At 62.4% G+C, this 11,171-nt stretch overlaps 1 protein-coding gene across 8 annotated transcripts; it reads left to right on the forward strand.

The window, feature by feature from the left end:
• The first annotated feature begins 112 nt into the window (after positions 1–112).
• On the forward strand, positions 113–9,943 carry PARP6 (poly(ADP-ribose) polymerase family member 6). 8 transcript variants are annotated; one of them, XM_027657774.1, is made up of 24 exons: positions 114–398; positions 549–707; positions 1,271–1,626; positions 2,897–2,974; positions 3,093–3,187; positions 4,335–4,395; positions 4,541–4,631; positions 4,724–4,790; positions 5,070–5,219; positions 5,438–5,591; positions 6,280–6,333; positions 6,668–6,763; positions 6,847–6,939; positions 7,016–7,141; positions 7,244–7,309; positions 7,448–7,515; positions 7,769–7,817; positions 8,232–8,344; positions 8,423–8,495; positions 8,710–8,779; positions 9,139–9,218; positions 9,302–9,365; positions 9,537–9,621; positions 9,702–9,943. In XM_027657774.1, exons 2-24 carry the CDS (start codon positions 632–634, stop codon positions 9,802–9,804), a joined length of 2,268 nt encoding a protein of 755 aa, XP_027513575.1. In that variant the 5' UTR covers positions 114–398; positions 549–631; the 3' UTR covers positions 9,805–9,943. The 8 variants fall into 8 exon arrangements, 6 of the variants coding, with proteins under 6 accessions (XP_027513578.1, XP_027513575.1, XP_027513576.1 ...); XM_027657775.1 differs by having other exon boundaries at positions 8,235–8,344; XM_027657771.1 differs by having other exon boundaries at positions 116–398; positions 5,438–5,618.
• Positions 9,944–11,171: the final 1,228 nt, after the last annotated feature.

The following is an 11,171-nucleotide window of genomic DNA, read 5'->3' on the forward strand; positions in this document are numbered from 1 at the left end:
CGGACGCACAAGGCGCGGGGGAGGCGCTGAGAATGGCACGCGCCCGACTGGCCAATGAGGAGGCGCTGCAGCCGCCGCGCGCGCGGACGGAGAGTGGACACCGCCTTAAAGGGGCCGCTGCTCTTAAAGGGGCAGCGCTCTCCAACTCACATTCTCCCAACTCAACCACCCCCCAGTTCACATCATCCCCACAATTCACATCTCCCCCAACTCACACCGACCCCTAACTCACATCCTCCAATTCACACCATCCCCCCAACTGACAGTGCCCCCCAGTTCACACACCCCCAACTCACACACTCCCCAAGGCACACTGCCCCTCCAGCTCACACTGTGCCCCCAACTCAGGCTGTCCCACTGCAACTCACACCATCCCCTCCATTCACACTGTCCCCCAAACTCACATCATCCTTCCAAACTCACACGACCCCCTAACTAAACCCCCCAACTCACATCATCCCCCCAACTCACACCATTCCCTCAACTCACACCGTCTCTCCATTCACACGGCCCCACCAACTCACAGTCCCTCCAACTCACACCCCCCCAGCCACTCACGGGTCCTCAGGAGTCCCTCTCTTTGTGGGGCTGGGCATTTTGGGCTGCTGTTGGAGGGTCCTGAGACCCTCCAATGAGCACACTGGGGGCGCAGTGTGAATGCTCTGTAGTGGGGCCGTGCAGACGCCATACTGGGCACACAGGGGACACCGTGCCAACTTGGGGGGGGCCCAACAGGCATGCCTTGTGCCAGATCCATGAGGGCCCAGGGCTGGGGATACTGGGGACCCCATGCTGGAGATGATGGGACATTGTCTCGGGACTGTGGGGACATTTATTGGTGACCCATAGCAGCTGCTCCACTGGGATCGTGGTGACACTGAGGACACACTATTGACACAAGGACCTGCAGCATGGACACTGTGCTGGGCTGTGGGGGCACTGTGACAGCCATGGGGGACCCAAAATGGCCACCCTGTATTGGGCCCATGAGGGGATCCTGTACTGGGAATGCTGGGGACCATGTACTGGGTACACTGGGGAATGTGTACTGGGAACACTGGGGGCTCTGTCCTGGGGTGTGGGGACACCATGACAGCCATCTGGGGATTCAAAATTGTCATCCTATACTGGGATCATGTAGGGATCCTGTACCGGGCATGCCGGGCCCCTGTACTGGGGACACTGGGGACACTGTGCTGGGCTGTGGGGACACTGTGACAGCCCAGGGGTGGACTCAAAATGGTCACCCGGTGCTGGTACCGTGGGGACTCTCTGCCGGGGATGCTGGGGACAGTGTACTGGGGACTCTGGAGACCCTGTTGCTGGCCCATGGGACACTGTGGGGGGCCCCAACACGGCCACCCCACGGGGGACCTTGTGCTGGGGGCCGCGGTGGTGCCCAACTGGGACCAGGGGGAGCCTGTCCTGGGGACCCTGGGGTCACTGGGGCCCCTCAGCCCTGCCCGTCCCCGCTGTGGCCGCTCCCCCGGGCCCAGCCGGGGGGTACCGGGGGTCCCGGCGGTGACGTCACGGGCGCGTTGCCCGGTGACGCGGTGTGACGTCAGGCCGGCCGCCCCCCGGCAGCAATGGCGGCGGCGCCCGCGCCGGCCAGGCCGCGCTGACATGGTGAGGGCCGGGGGGACACGGGGACACGGGGCACGGGGCACGGCGACAGCCCGGAGCGGCCCGCGGGGCGAGCGCGCCCGGGGCGGGGGGGATGAGCGGGACGGGCCTAAGGGGGGCGAGGGGCGGGCGATGGGGCAGCGACCCTCGGTGACCCCCCGGGTATCCCCGTGCTCCCCTGTGTCCCCCTGTGTCCCGCTGTCCCTCGGCTCGGCTCGGGAATGGGGACGGTGGGAGAGGGGCCACCCCCATCGCGGTCGATGGGGGCCCGCTCGGCAGCTCCGTGCGGGGTCCCCATCCTACTCCCTCCTCCTGTTCCCCATCTTGCTGTCCCCATCCTGCTCCCCCATCCTAATGTCCCCATTCTTTTACCCCATCCTGCTGTCCCCATCCTGCTCCTCCATCCTGTTATCCCATCCTGCTCCCCCATCCTACTGTCCCCATCCCACTCCCCCATCCCATTGTGCCCATCCCGCACCCCATCCCCCCCATCCCCATCCTGTTGTCCCATCCTGCTCCTCGATCCTGCTTCTCCATCCCACGGTCCCCATCCTGTTCCCCCAACTCGCAGTCCCATCCTGCTCCCCCATCCTGCTCCTCCATCCCAACTGTCCCAACCTGCTCCTCCGTCCCATTGTCCCCATCTTTCTCCCCCATCTCACTGTCCCGATCCTGCTGTCCCCATCCTGTTCCACCATCCTGCAGTCCCATCCTGTTTCCCCATCCTGCTGTCCCCATCCCACAGTCCCCGTCCTCTTCCTCCATCCTGCTCCTCCATCCCACTCCCCCACCCTACTCCTCCATTCCACTGTCCTCATCCTGCTCCCCCATCCCACTGTCCCCATCCTGTTCCCCCATCCCGCTGTCCCCATTCCACTGTCCCCAGTCTGCTCCCCTCTAATCTGCTGCCCCATCCTGCCTCTCCCAACCTGCTCCTCCATTCTGCTGCCCCCCAAATTATTCTTCCTGTCCTGCTCCCTGCATCCCACTGCCCCCATACCACATCCCCATCCTACTGACCCCCAAAACACTCCCCCCATCCTGCTGCCCTCATCCTCCTCCCCATCCCACTGTTCCCCCAACCTGCTTCCCTAAATGTTCCCCCAGATCACTGCCCCCAACTCCCTCCAGACCCAGCTTCCCCAGTTTGCTCCCCTTCGTTCACTCCTTATTAATGTGCTCCCCCTCAAAGCACATCCCAACCCTCTCACCATCTCCTCTCCCCCAGCCTTATACCCACCTAATCTGCTGCCCCCCACCCCTCTGCCCCCAGGACCTCAAGGGCCAGTACTGGACGGACGATGACTCCGACGGGGACAATGAGTCCGAGGAGTTCCTCTACGGCGTCCAGGTGGGTGCTGGCCCCCACAGGGCAGTGGGGGGGTTGGGGACCTCCAGCCCGAGCGCGATCCCGAGCCTGGGGCTGCGGGGGCTCCGTGTCTGACGGTGCCGTGGGGGCTGTGCCGCAGGGGACCTGCGCCGCTGACCTGTACCGGCACCCGCAGCTGGACGCCGACATCGAGGCGGTGAAGGAGATCTACAGCGAGAATGCCGTGGCCGTCAGGTGGGTGCTGTACCCAGGACACCCAGCTGTGGCATCACTGGGTCACCTGCCCATGGCATCACTGGCCATCCAGTTGTGCCGTCCCTGGGCATCCAGATGTGCCATCCCTGGGTACCCAACTGTGCTGTGCCCAGGACACCTGGCTGTGCCATTCCTGGGCACCCAATTGTGCTGCACCCAGCTGTGCCATCCCTGGGCATCCAGTTGTGCCATGCCCGGTCACCTGACTGTGCCATCCCTGGGTACCCAACTGTGCCGTGCCCAGGCACTTGGATGTGTCATTCCTGGGCACCCGCCCATGGCATCCTCAGGGCACCAGGCTCTGGTATTCCCAGAACACCTGGCAGTGGCATCTCCTGGGCACCTGGCCATGACATTCCCAGGTCACCTGGCTGTGCCATCCCTCAGACACACTCTCACCAGGACACCCAGCTATGGTATCCACTAGGCACCCAGCTGTGCCATCCCTGGGGCACCTGGCTTTGCCATCACCAAGTACCCATCTGTGCCATCTCTGGGACACCCAGCCCATTCCCAGAGCATCCAGCTGTGCCATCCCTGGGGCATCTGGCCATGGCATCACCAGTCACCTGGGAGTGCCATCCCTGAGGCACCCAGCTGTGGCACTCCCAGGCATCCACCAGTGCCATCCCTGGGACACCTGACTGTGCCATCTCTAGAGCAACTCACCTGTGCCATCCCCAGCATACCTGGCCATGCCATCCCCATGCATGTGGCCATGTTGAGCACCCAGTTGTAGCACCCCCGGACACCCAGTTGTGCCATCTCTGGGACACCCAGCTGTGCCATCCGTGGGACACCCTGCTATGGTATTAACAAGGTACCTGGCTGTGACATCTCCAGGCATCCAGCTGTGCCATCCTTGGGGCACCTGGCTGTGCCATTGCCATGGCACCCAAGCATGGCACTCCTGAGCACCCAGCTGTGCCATCTCCAGGCACACATCTGCAATCCGGCCACTCCCCCTGTGCCATCCTGGTCTCAGGGTACACACACTAGATACACAGGGACCCACACGTGCCTGTCACTGTCCCCTGAGCCTGCCCACCCTGGCACAGTGGGCCCCGGGCCGCTGTTCCGGCTCCGTGCCAGCCTCCCTGTGCCACGGCACCGCGTGTCTTCACAGGGAGTACGGGACCATCGATGACGTGGACATCGACCTGCACGTGAACATCAGCTTCCTCGATGTGAGTCCCCAGGGTGCCCCCGGCAGCGTTGGCACAGGGAGGGTGGGCACACATACCCAGGGGGTCCCCAAATTCCCCTCCCTGGCTGTGTCCCCACGGCTGTGCCAAACTGTAGCTGTGCTGAACCGTGGCTCTCCCTCGGCAGGAGGAGGTGGCGACGGCGTGGAAGGTGCTGCGGACGGAGCCCATCGTCCTCCGCCTGCGCTTCTCCCTCTCCCAGTACCTCGATGGCCCCGGTGAGTGGGGACGGGCAGGACACGGTGTCCCCCGTGCCCTGGGAACGGGCACAGCAGTGGCACCAATGGCTCGTCCTCATCTCTCCCCACAGAACCGTCCATCGAGGTGTTCCAGCCGTCCAACAAGGAGGGCTTCGGGCTGGGTCTGCAGCTGAAGAAGTAAGAGCTGAAACACACGGGGCACCTGAGGGTGGGGGGTGGGGAGGGCCCACAGAGTTCCTGTTTTGCCCCCAAACTGACCAGATGCCACATGTCCCTGTGCCACTACATTTTATCCACCACACAACCCCCTGCCAGGCTCAACACCAGCTGTGGGTGGGGAAGAGAAGGAGCTGGGGTGTGGCTGGGACCACCCAAGCAGCAGGCTTGGGGGACACCAACACACCCATGAGTGCTGTCCCCCATGGTGCTCGGGCACCCATGCCACCTCTCTGCCAGGATCCTGGGCATGTTCACATCCCAGCAATGGAAACACCTCAGCAACGATTTCCTGAAGACCCAGCAGGAGAAGCGGCACAGTTGGTTCAAGACGAGCGGCACCATCAAGAAGTTCCGCGCTGGCCTCAGCATCTTCTCCCCCATCCCCAAGTAAGACCCCGTCACTGTCCCCAAGGTGCCAGCCCTCCGTGCCCTCAGCCTGGGTGGAGCCTGGCACTGTGCCTCAGTTTCCCCACTTGGACTCTGCTGCTCCCCACCAGAGCCCAGAGAGGTGGAGGTTGCTCCAGCTGATGGATGAATTCGGCGCTGGGTGGTGGAGGAGCAGGGGACAGTGATAAACGGGTGCTCAGGGGGTTCTGTGCCCACAGGTCTCCCAGCTTCCCTGTTATCCAAGACTCGGTGCTGAAGGGCAAACTGGGCATCCCTGAGGCTCGCGTGAACCGCCTGATGAACCGCTCCGTGTCCTGCATGGTGAAGAACCCCAAGGTGGAAGTTTTCGGCTACCCCCCCGCCAGCACCCAGGCAGGTGTTGCCCCCTTCAACATCCTGGTGGGTGCCACCCCTCCTCGGGGTTTGCTTTCCTCTCCTTTCCCTTGCCAGGGGCTCCTCCAGGCTCAGATCGCTTGTTGTGGGGTGCTGGGACCCCCCTGGGGTGGGGGGAGCCCCTGTTGGGTTTCTTGTTCCCAGCACCCTTGGGTGCTCTTGGGGAGCTGGGGCCCAGCCATGGGGCCAAGTGGTGCTTTACCCCCTCTTGGTGCTGCATCTCTGTGGGTGGGGTTGGCACGTCAGGGGTCCTGCTGTGCCAGGGAAGGTTGGCATGTCAGAGGTCCTGCTGTGATGAGGAAGGTTGACATGTCAGGGGTCCTGCTGTGCTGGAGAATGTTGACATGTCAGGGGTCCTGCTGTGCTGGAGGATGTTGGCATGTTGGAGATCCTGATGTGCTGAGGGGTGTTGGCATGTTGGGGGTGCTGCTGTGCCGGCAGGGGTTGGCATTTGAGGGTCCACTGTGCTAGAGAAGGTTGGCATATCGAAGGTCCTGCTGTGCTGGAGGATGTTGGCATGTTGGGGGTCCTGCTGTGCTGGGGTGGGGTTGGCACATTGGGGGGCCCACTGTGCCGGTGGGGTTGGGGGCTGCCAGTGCCATGCAGAGCTGGGGGTGCCTGTGGGAAAGGGGATGACGCAGCTGGCTCCGCTCCGGCTCCATCGCAGGTCGGTGGCCACTGCAAGAACATCCCCACGCTGGAGTACGGCTTCCTCGTCCAGGTGAGAGTCCTGCATCCCTCTCACCCTCATCCTGCTGCCTGGAGCATCCTCCCCACTGCCCCATGTCCTACTCATCCTCATTCTGCTGTGCAGAGCATCTTTCCCACTGCCCCGTGCCTCACTTTTCCACATCCCATTGTCCAGAGCATCCTTCCCACTCATCCTCATCCTTCTGCCCCGAGCATCCTTCCCACTGCCCCATGTCCTGCTGAGTTCCATCCTGCTGCCCAGAGCATCCTCTTCACTGCCCCACATCCTACTCATCCCCATCCCACTGCCTGGAGCGTGCTCCCAGCTCTTTGGCAGGGACTGACTCCCACCGTCCTGCCCTCAGATCATGAAGTACGCGGAGCAGCGGATCCCGACGCTCAACGAGTACTGTGTGGTGTGTGACGAGCAGCACGTCTTCCAGAATGGCTCCATGCTCAAGGTGGGGTGACAGGGGCCAACGGGGTGTGGGCTGTGCCCCCTTGTCCCTGTCCCAGCCCTCCCCACACTCCTGTCCCTCCGCAGCCGGCCGTGTGCACGCGGGAGCTCTGCGTCTTCTCCTTCTACACCCTGGGCGTCATGTCGGGCGCGGCTGAGGAGGTGGCCACGGGCGCCGAGGTAGGGGCTGCGCACGGTGGGGACCCCAACATCTCCCTAGGGGGGGCTGCCCCTTCACCCCCTGCTCTGCCCCAAGGTGGTGGACCTGCTGGTGGCCATGTGCCGCGCTGCCCTCGAGTCCCCTCGCAAGAGCATCATCTTCGAGCCTTATCCCTCCGTGGTGGACCCCAACGACCCCAAAACTCTTGCCTTTAACCCCAAGGTAAGCTCCGGGGACGACGCTCCCCCATGCTGAGGGGTGCAGGGGCCATGGGGAGCCCTGAGGACCCCTCTGATGGCCACCTCTTTCCTGCCCCACATGTAGAAAAAGAACTACGAGCGGCTGCAGAAGGCCCTGGACAGCGTGATGTCCATCCGGGAGATGACCCAGGTACGTGGTGTGGCCTCACACCCCCATGTCCTCCAGTGTGGGATCCAATCCTGGAGTGGCATTTTGGTGCTGATCTCCATCCGCCCACAGTTGGATGAGTGCTGGGGCACCCACCTGCCCCCCCTCTGTCTTTGCCAGGGATCCTACCTGGAGATCAAGAAGCAGATGGACAAGCTGGACCCCCTGGCCCATCCCCTCCTGCAGTGGTAAGGCCAAGGGTGCTGTGGCCCCATCCCACTGTCCCACATCCATCCCTGCTGTCCCACATCCCCCCTGACAGGGTGAGAGGCAGCCGGGCATCTTTGGCACGACTCTCTCAGCTCCTTTCTCCTGGGGGGTCACAACCATCCAATGGCATTGGGGTGGGTTCTGGCTCCCAGCTTGGCCCTGCTCCCAGAGGAGCATGGAACCACCCTATCTGACCTTCCTTCTCCTCCTCTTCTTCCTCCTCTTCCCAAGGATAATCTCCAGCAACAGATCCCACATTGTCAAGCTGCCTCTCAGCAGGGTAAGGGGCCTGGCCAGGCTCTGGGGAATGGAGGGTATGGAATGTGGGATGTGGGATGTCAGAGATGGGCTGAAGGGTACGGGAGGTGGGATGCAGGATATAGGCTGTGGGCTGTGGGCTGTAGGATGAAGTGTGTAAGGATATGGGGTGAGCCATAGAAAGGTCTGGGCCACAGGATGCATCCCTTGGGATATGATCTGAACCTGGGAGGCGTGGGAGGCTGGATGTGGTATATGGGATGGAGGATGGGCTGTGTGGTGGGTGATGCCACAGGCCCTCCTGGCAATGTCGGAGCAGCCAAAACCGGGCTGGGCCGGACACGGGGCCAGGCGGCCGTGCATGATCTGTCTGTCTGCCTGTCTCTCTGTCCTCTCCCCGCCGGTGCCGCCGCTGCTCTTCCCGTTCCCCTGGTAGCAGCTGAAGTTCATGCACACCTCCCACCAGTTCCTCCTGCTCAGCAGCCCCCCGGCCAAGGAGGCGCGGTTCCGCACGGCCAAGAAACTCTACGGCAGCACCTTCGCTTTCCAGTGAGTTGCCGAGGTGGGGGGACAGCAGGAGCCCCGCAACGGGCCCTGTGGGGCTGACGTGGGGCTGACTTTTTCCAGTGGCTCTCACATTGAGAACTGGCATTCCATCCTCCGCAACGGACTGGTCAACGCTTCCTACACCAAACTGCAGGTACCGCTCCGCTCCACGGGCCCAATGCACCCCAACGCAGGGAGGGAGGGAGAGAGGGGAGCGGGCAGGCAGGGAACGGGACAGGCAGGTAAGCAGGGGGACAGGCAGGCAAGGAAGGGGACAGGCAGTGGGGGGTGCCAGGCTGCCTCCACTGTCACCGCGCCTGAGCTGTCGGGGTGACCCCACCACGCTCACCCTGGTGTTTTCCTGCAAGCTGCATGGAGCAGCCTATGGCAAGGGCATCTATCTGAGCCCCATCTCCAGTATTTCCTTTGGATACTCAGGTAAGAGGCTGCCTGCTCTGCCCAGTCCTGCCTACGCTCCCGTCCCCACCCCCTGCATGGGCCCCGGGAGGTTTGGCATCGCGCCAGCCGGAGAACCCGCACCGGAGTCGGCACCGTCCCACATCCGGATCACCTGCACCAGCCTCTTCCCAGCCAGGCTGGGACTTTCCCACACACCAGGGAATAAAAACCCCAATGATTTCTAGGCTGCAAAAGCTTCTGTGCCTGCTTTTGGGGGGTTCCCAGGGCTTGGCCAAAGGGTGGGAGCACTGAGCCATCCCTGTCTGTGGCATGTGTCCCCTTGTCACCCTTGCAGTGTTCCCTGCTGGGAGTGACGGCCACCACCTCCTTCTCCACAGGGATGGGGAAAGGCCAGCACCGGATGCCGTCGAAGGATGAGCTGGTGCAGCGGTACAACAGGATGAACACCATCCCCCAGGTGACAGGCTGGAGGACACCAGGGAGGATGGGGATGGGGATATGGCACCCACAGGGTGGTAACACCGGCTGCTCTCTCCACAGACCCGCTCCATCCAGTCCCGCTTTCTCCAGAGCCGCAACCTGAACTGCATCGCGCTGTGCGAAGGTGCGGGGACATGAGGGGGCAATGGGGGGGCATGGGCAGCACCTACAGGATCACTGGGCGAGGGGAGGAGGGAGGGAGGGTCCCCACCCCCAGCTGTGCCCCCAGCACCAGCCGTGCCCAGCCGAGGCCTCCATTCCCCACCCCGTGTCCAACAGCCCCTTCCCCCTGCAGTGATCACCTCCAAGGACCTGCAGAAACACGGCAACATCTGGGTGTGCCCTGTCTCGGACCACGTCTGCACCCGCTTCTTCTTTGTGTGAGTCCCAGCTGCGCCACCTCGCCGGCACCCGTGGGACCCCCCCGGGACACCCCCTGACCCCCCTCCTCCCCTTCCAGGTACGAAGATGGCCAAGTGGGAGATGCCAATATCAATACTCAGGACCCCAAAATCCAGAAGGAGATCATGCGTGTGATCGGGACTCAGGTGTACACAAACTGAGCGGTGGCAGTGGTGGGACCCCCGGGACTCCCCGGGCACTGAGTGGAGCCCCCCAGGCGAGGCCAGGGAAGGCCGAGTGGGATTTGAGCCCCCCGGGCAGGGCAGAGCCGGGGCCAGTGCCGTGGCTCCACCTGTACATAGGCGTGGGGCACCCCGGGAGCACCAGGCGGGTTTGGCGGTCCCTTGTCCCCTCCCTGTCCTGTCCTCGGTGTCCCCACCCTGTGGCAGCGTGGAGAAGGAGCCGCGGGGCCGGGGCCGGGGGCTGCCCCTCCTGGCGTTGGCAGCGACAGCGTTTTTATCGATGAGAAACAGAAGCAAAAAAATAACAAAGAACCAAAACAAACCCAAAAACACAGAAAAAAAAAAAAAAGAGAAAAGAAATCTGTGTTGGTGGATTTAACTGGGGTTAAAGTCTGGGGGGTGGGGAGGGCAGGGGATGGTGGGGAAGGGATTGGGGCGTTGGGAAGGGAGGGGATTGTAGGGAAGGGATAGGGGCACAGGGAAGGAATGGGATTGTGGGGAAGAGAGAGGCATGGAGAAAGGATGGCATGGTGAGGAAGGAATGGGGATGCAGGAAAGGGATGCGATCATGGGAAAGGGACGGGGGCACTGGGAAGGGATGGGATGGTGGAGAAGGGAGAGGTTAACAGGGAAGAGATGGTGGCACAGGTTAGGATAGGACCATGGGGAAGGGATAGAATTGAAGGGAAGGGATAGAATTGAGGGGAAGGGATAGAATTAAGGGGAAGGGATGGAATCATGGGGGAAAGTGTTATAGGGAATTGATGTGGCTTTGGGAAAGGGCTAGGTCTGTGGGAAGAGAATCACATGGCAAAGGGATGGTGCTGTGGAGTGGGGACCACACCATGGAGAAGGGATTGTGCCTCAGGGATGGGACCCCACTGAGGGGACGCTGCAGGGACTGAGGCTACAGCAAATAGCCTCAAATACGAAGGAACCTCCCAGGGATGGTGTTTTATTTCAGCCCAAGCCAATCCCAATAACTCCTCAGACAGAGGCAGTGCTGGCATGGCTGCATCCTGCCGTGCCCCAGCCTGGATGAAAACCCACTTGAGAAGCCCCGGAGGGTCCTGGGGCTCAGCACAGGGGTGAGGGGCTGGCAGGGGTGGCTGGGCACTGAGGTTTCCCCATGGCCTGGGGGCTTTCCAGGTCTGTCACAATTTCAGCCAGGATTTATAAAAGAAATTAAGAATTGACATAAAAATTACCCTGGTTAGGTACAGTCACCAGCTGAGACCTTGACAGGCTCATCACACCAGTGGGTGCAGCCTCAGTGTCACCTCTGCCATGTCAGCGCCCTCTGTCCCCCCTGGAGGGACCCCAACATCTGTCCATTCCCACTCATC

This window comes from Corapipo altera, unplaced genomic scaffold (assembly GCF_003945725.1).
Source record: "Corapipo altera isolate COAL_440 unplaced genomic scaffold, ASM394572v1 308, whole genome shotgun sequence".
Classification (NCBI taxonomy): Eukaryota; Metazoa; Chordata; class Aves; order Passeriformes; family Pipridae; genus Corapipo; species Corapipo altera.

What these genes read in the sequence shown, in the direction of transcription:
- PARP6 (XM_027657771.1), top strand. Translation starts at nt 632, where the DNA reads ATGAGCACACTGGGGGCGCAGTGTGAATGCTCTGTAGTGGGGCCGTGC. An exon ending in AGGTGGCCACGGGCGCCGAG is followed by an intron (nt 6,940 to 7,015) that starts GTAGGGGCTGCG and finishes CTCTGCCCCAAG; the next exon opens with GTGGTGGACCTGCTGGTGGC. An exon ending in CTCTTGCCTTTAACCCCAAG is followed by an intron (nt 7,142 to 7,243) that starts GTAAGCTCCGGG and finishes CCCCACATGTAG; the next exon opens with AAAAAGAACTACGAGCGGCT.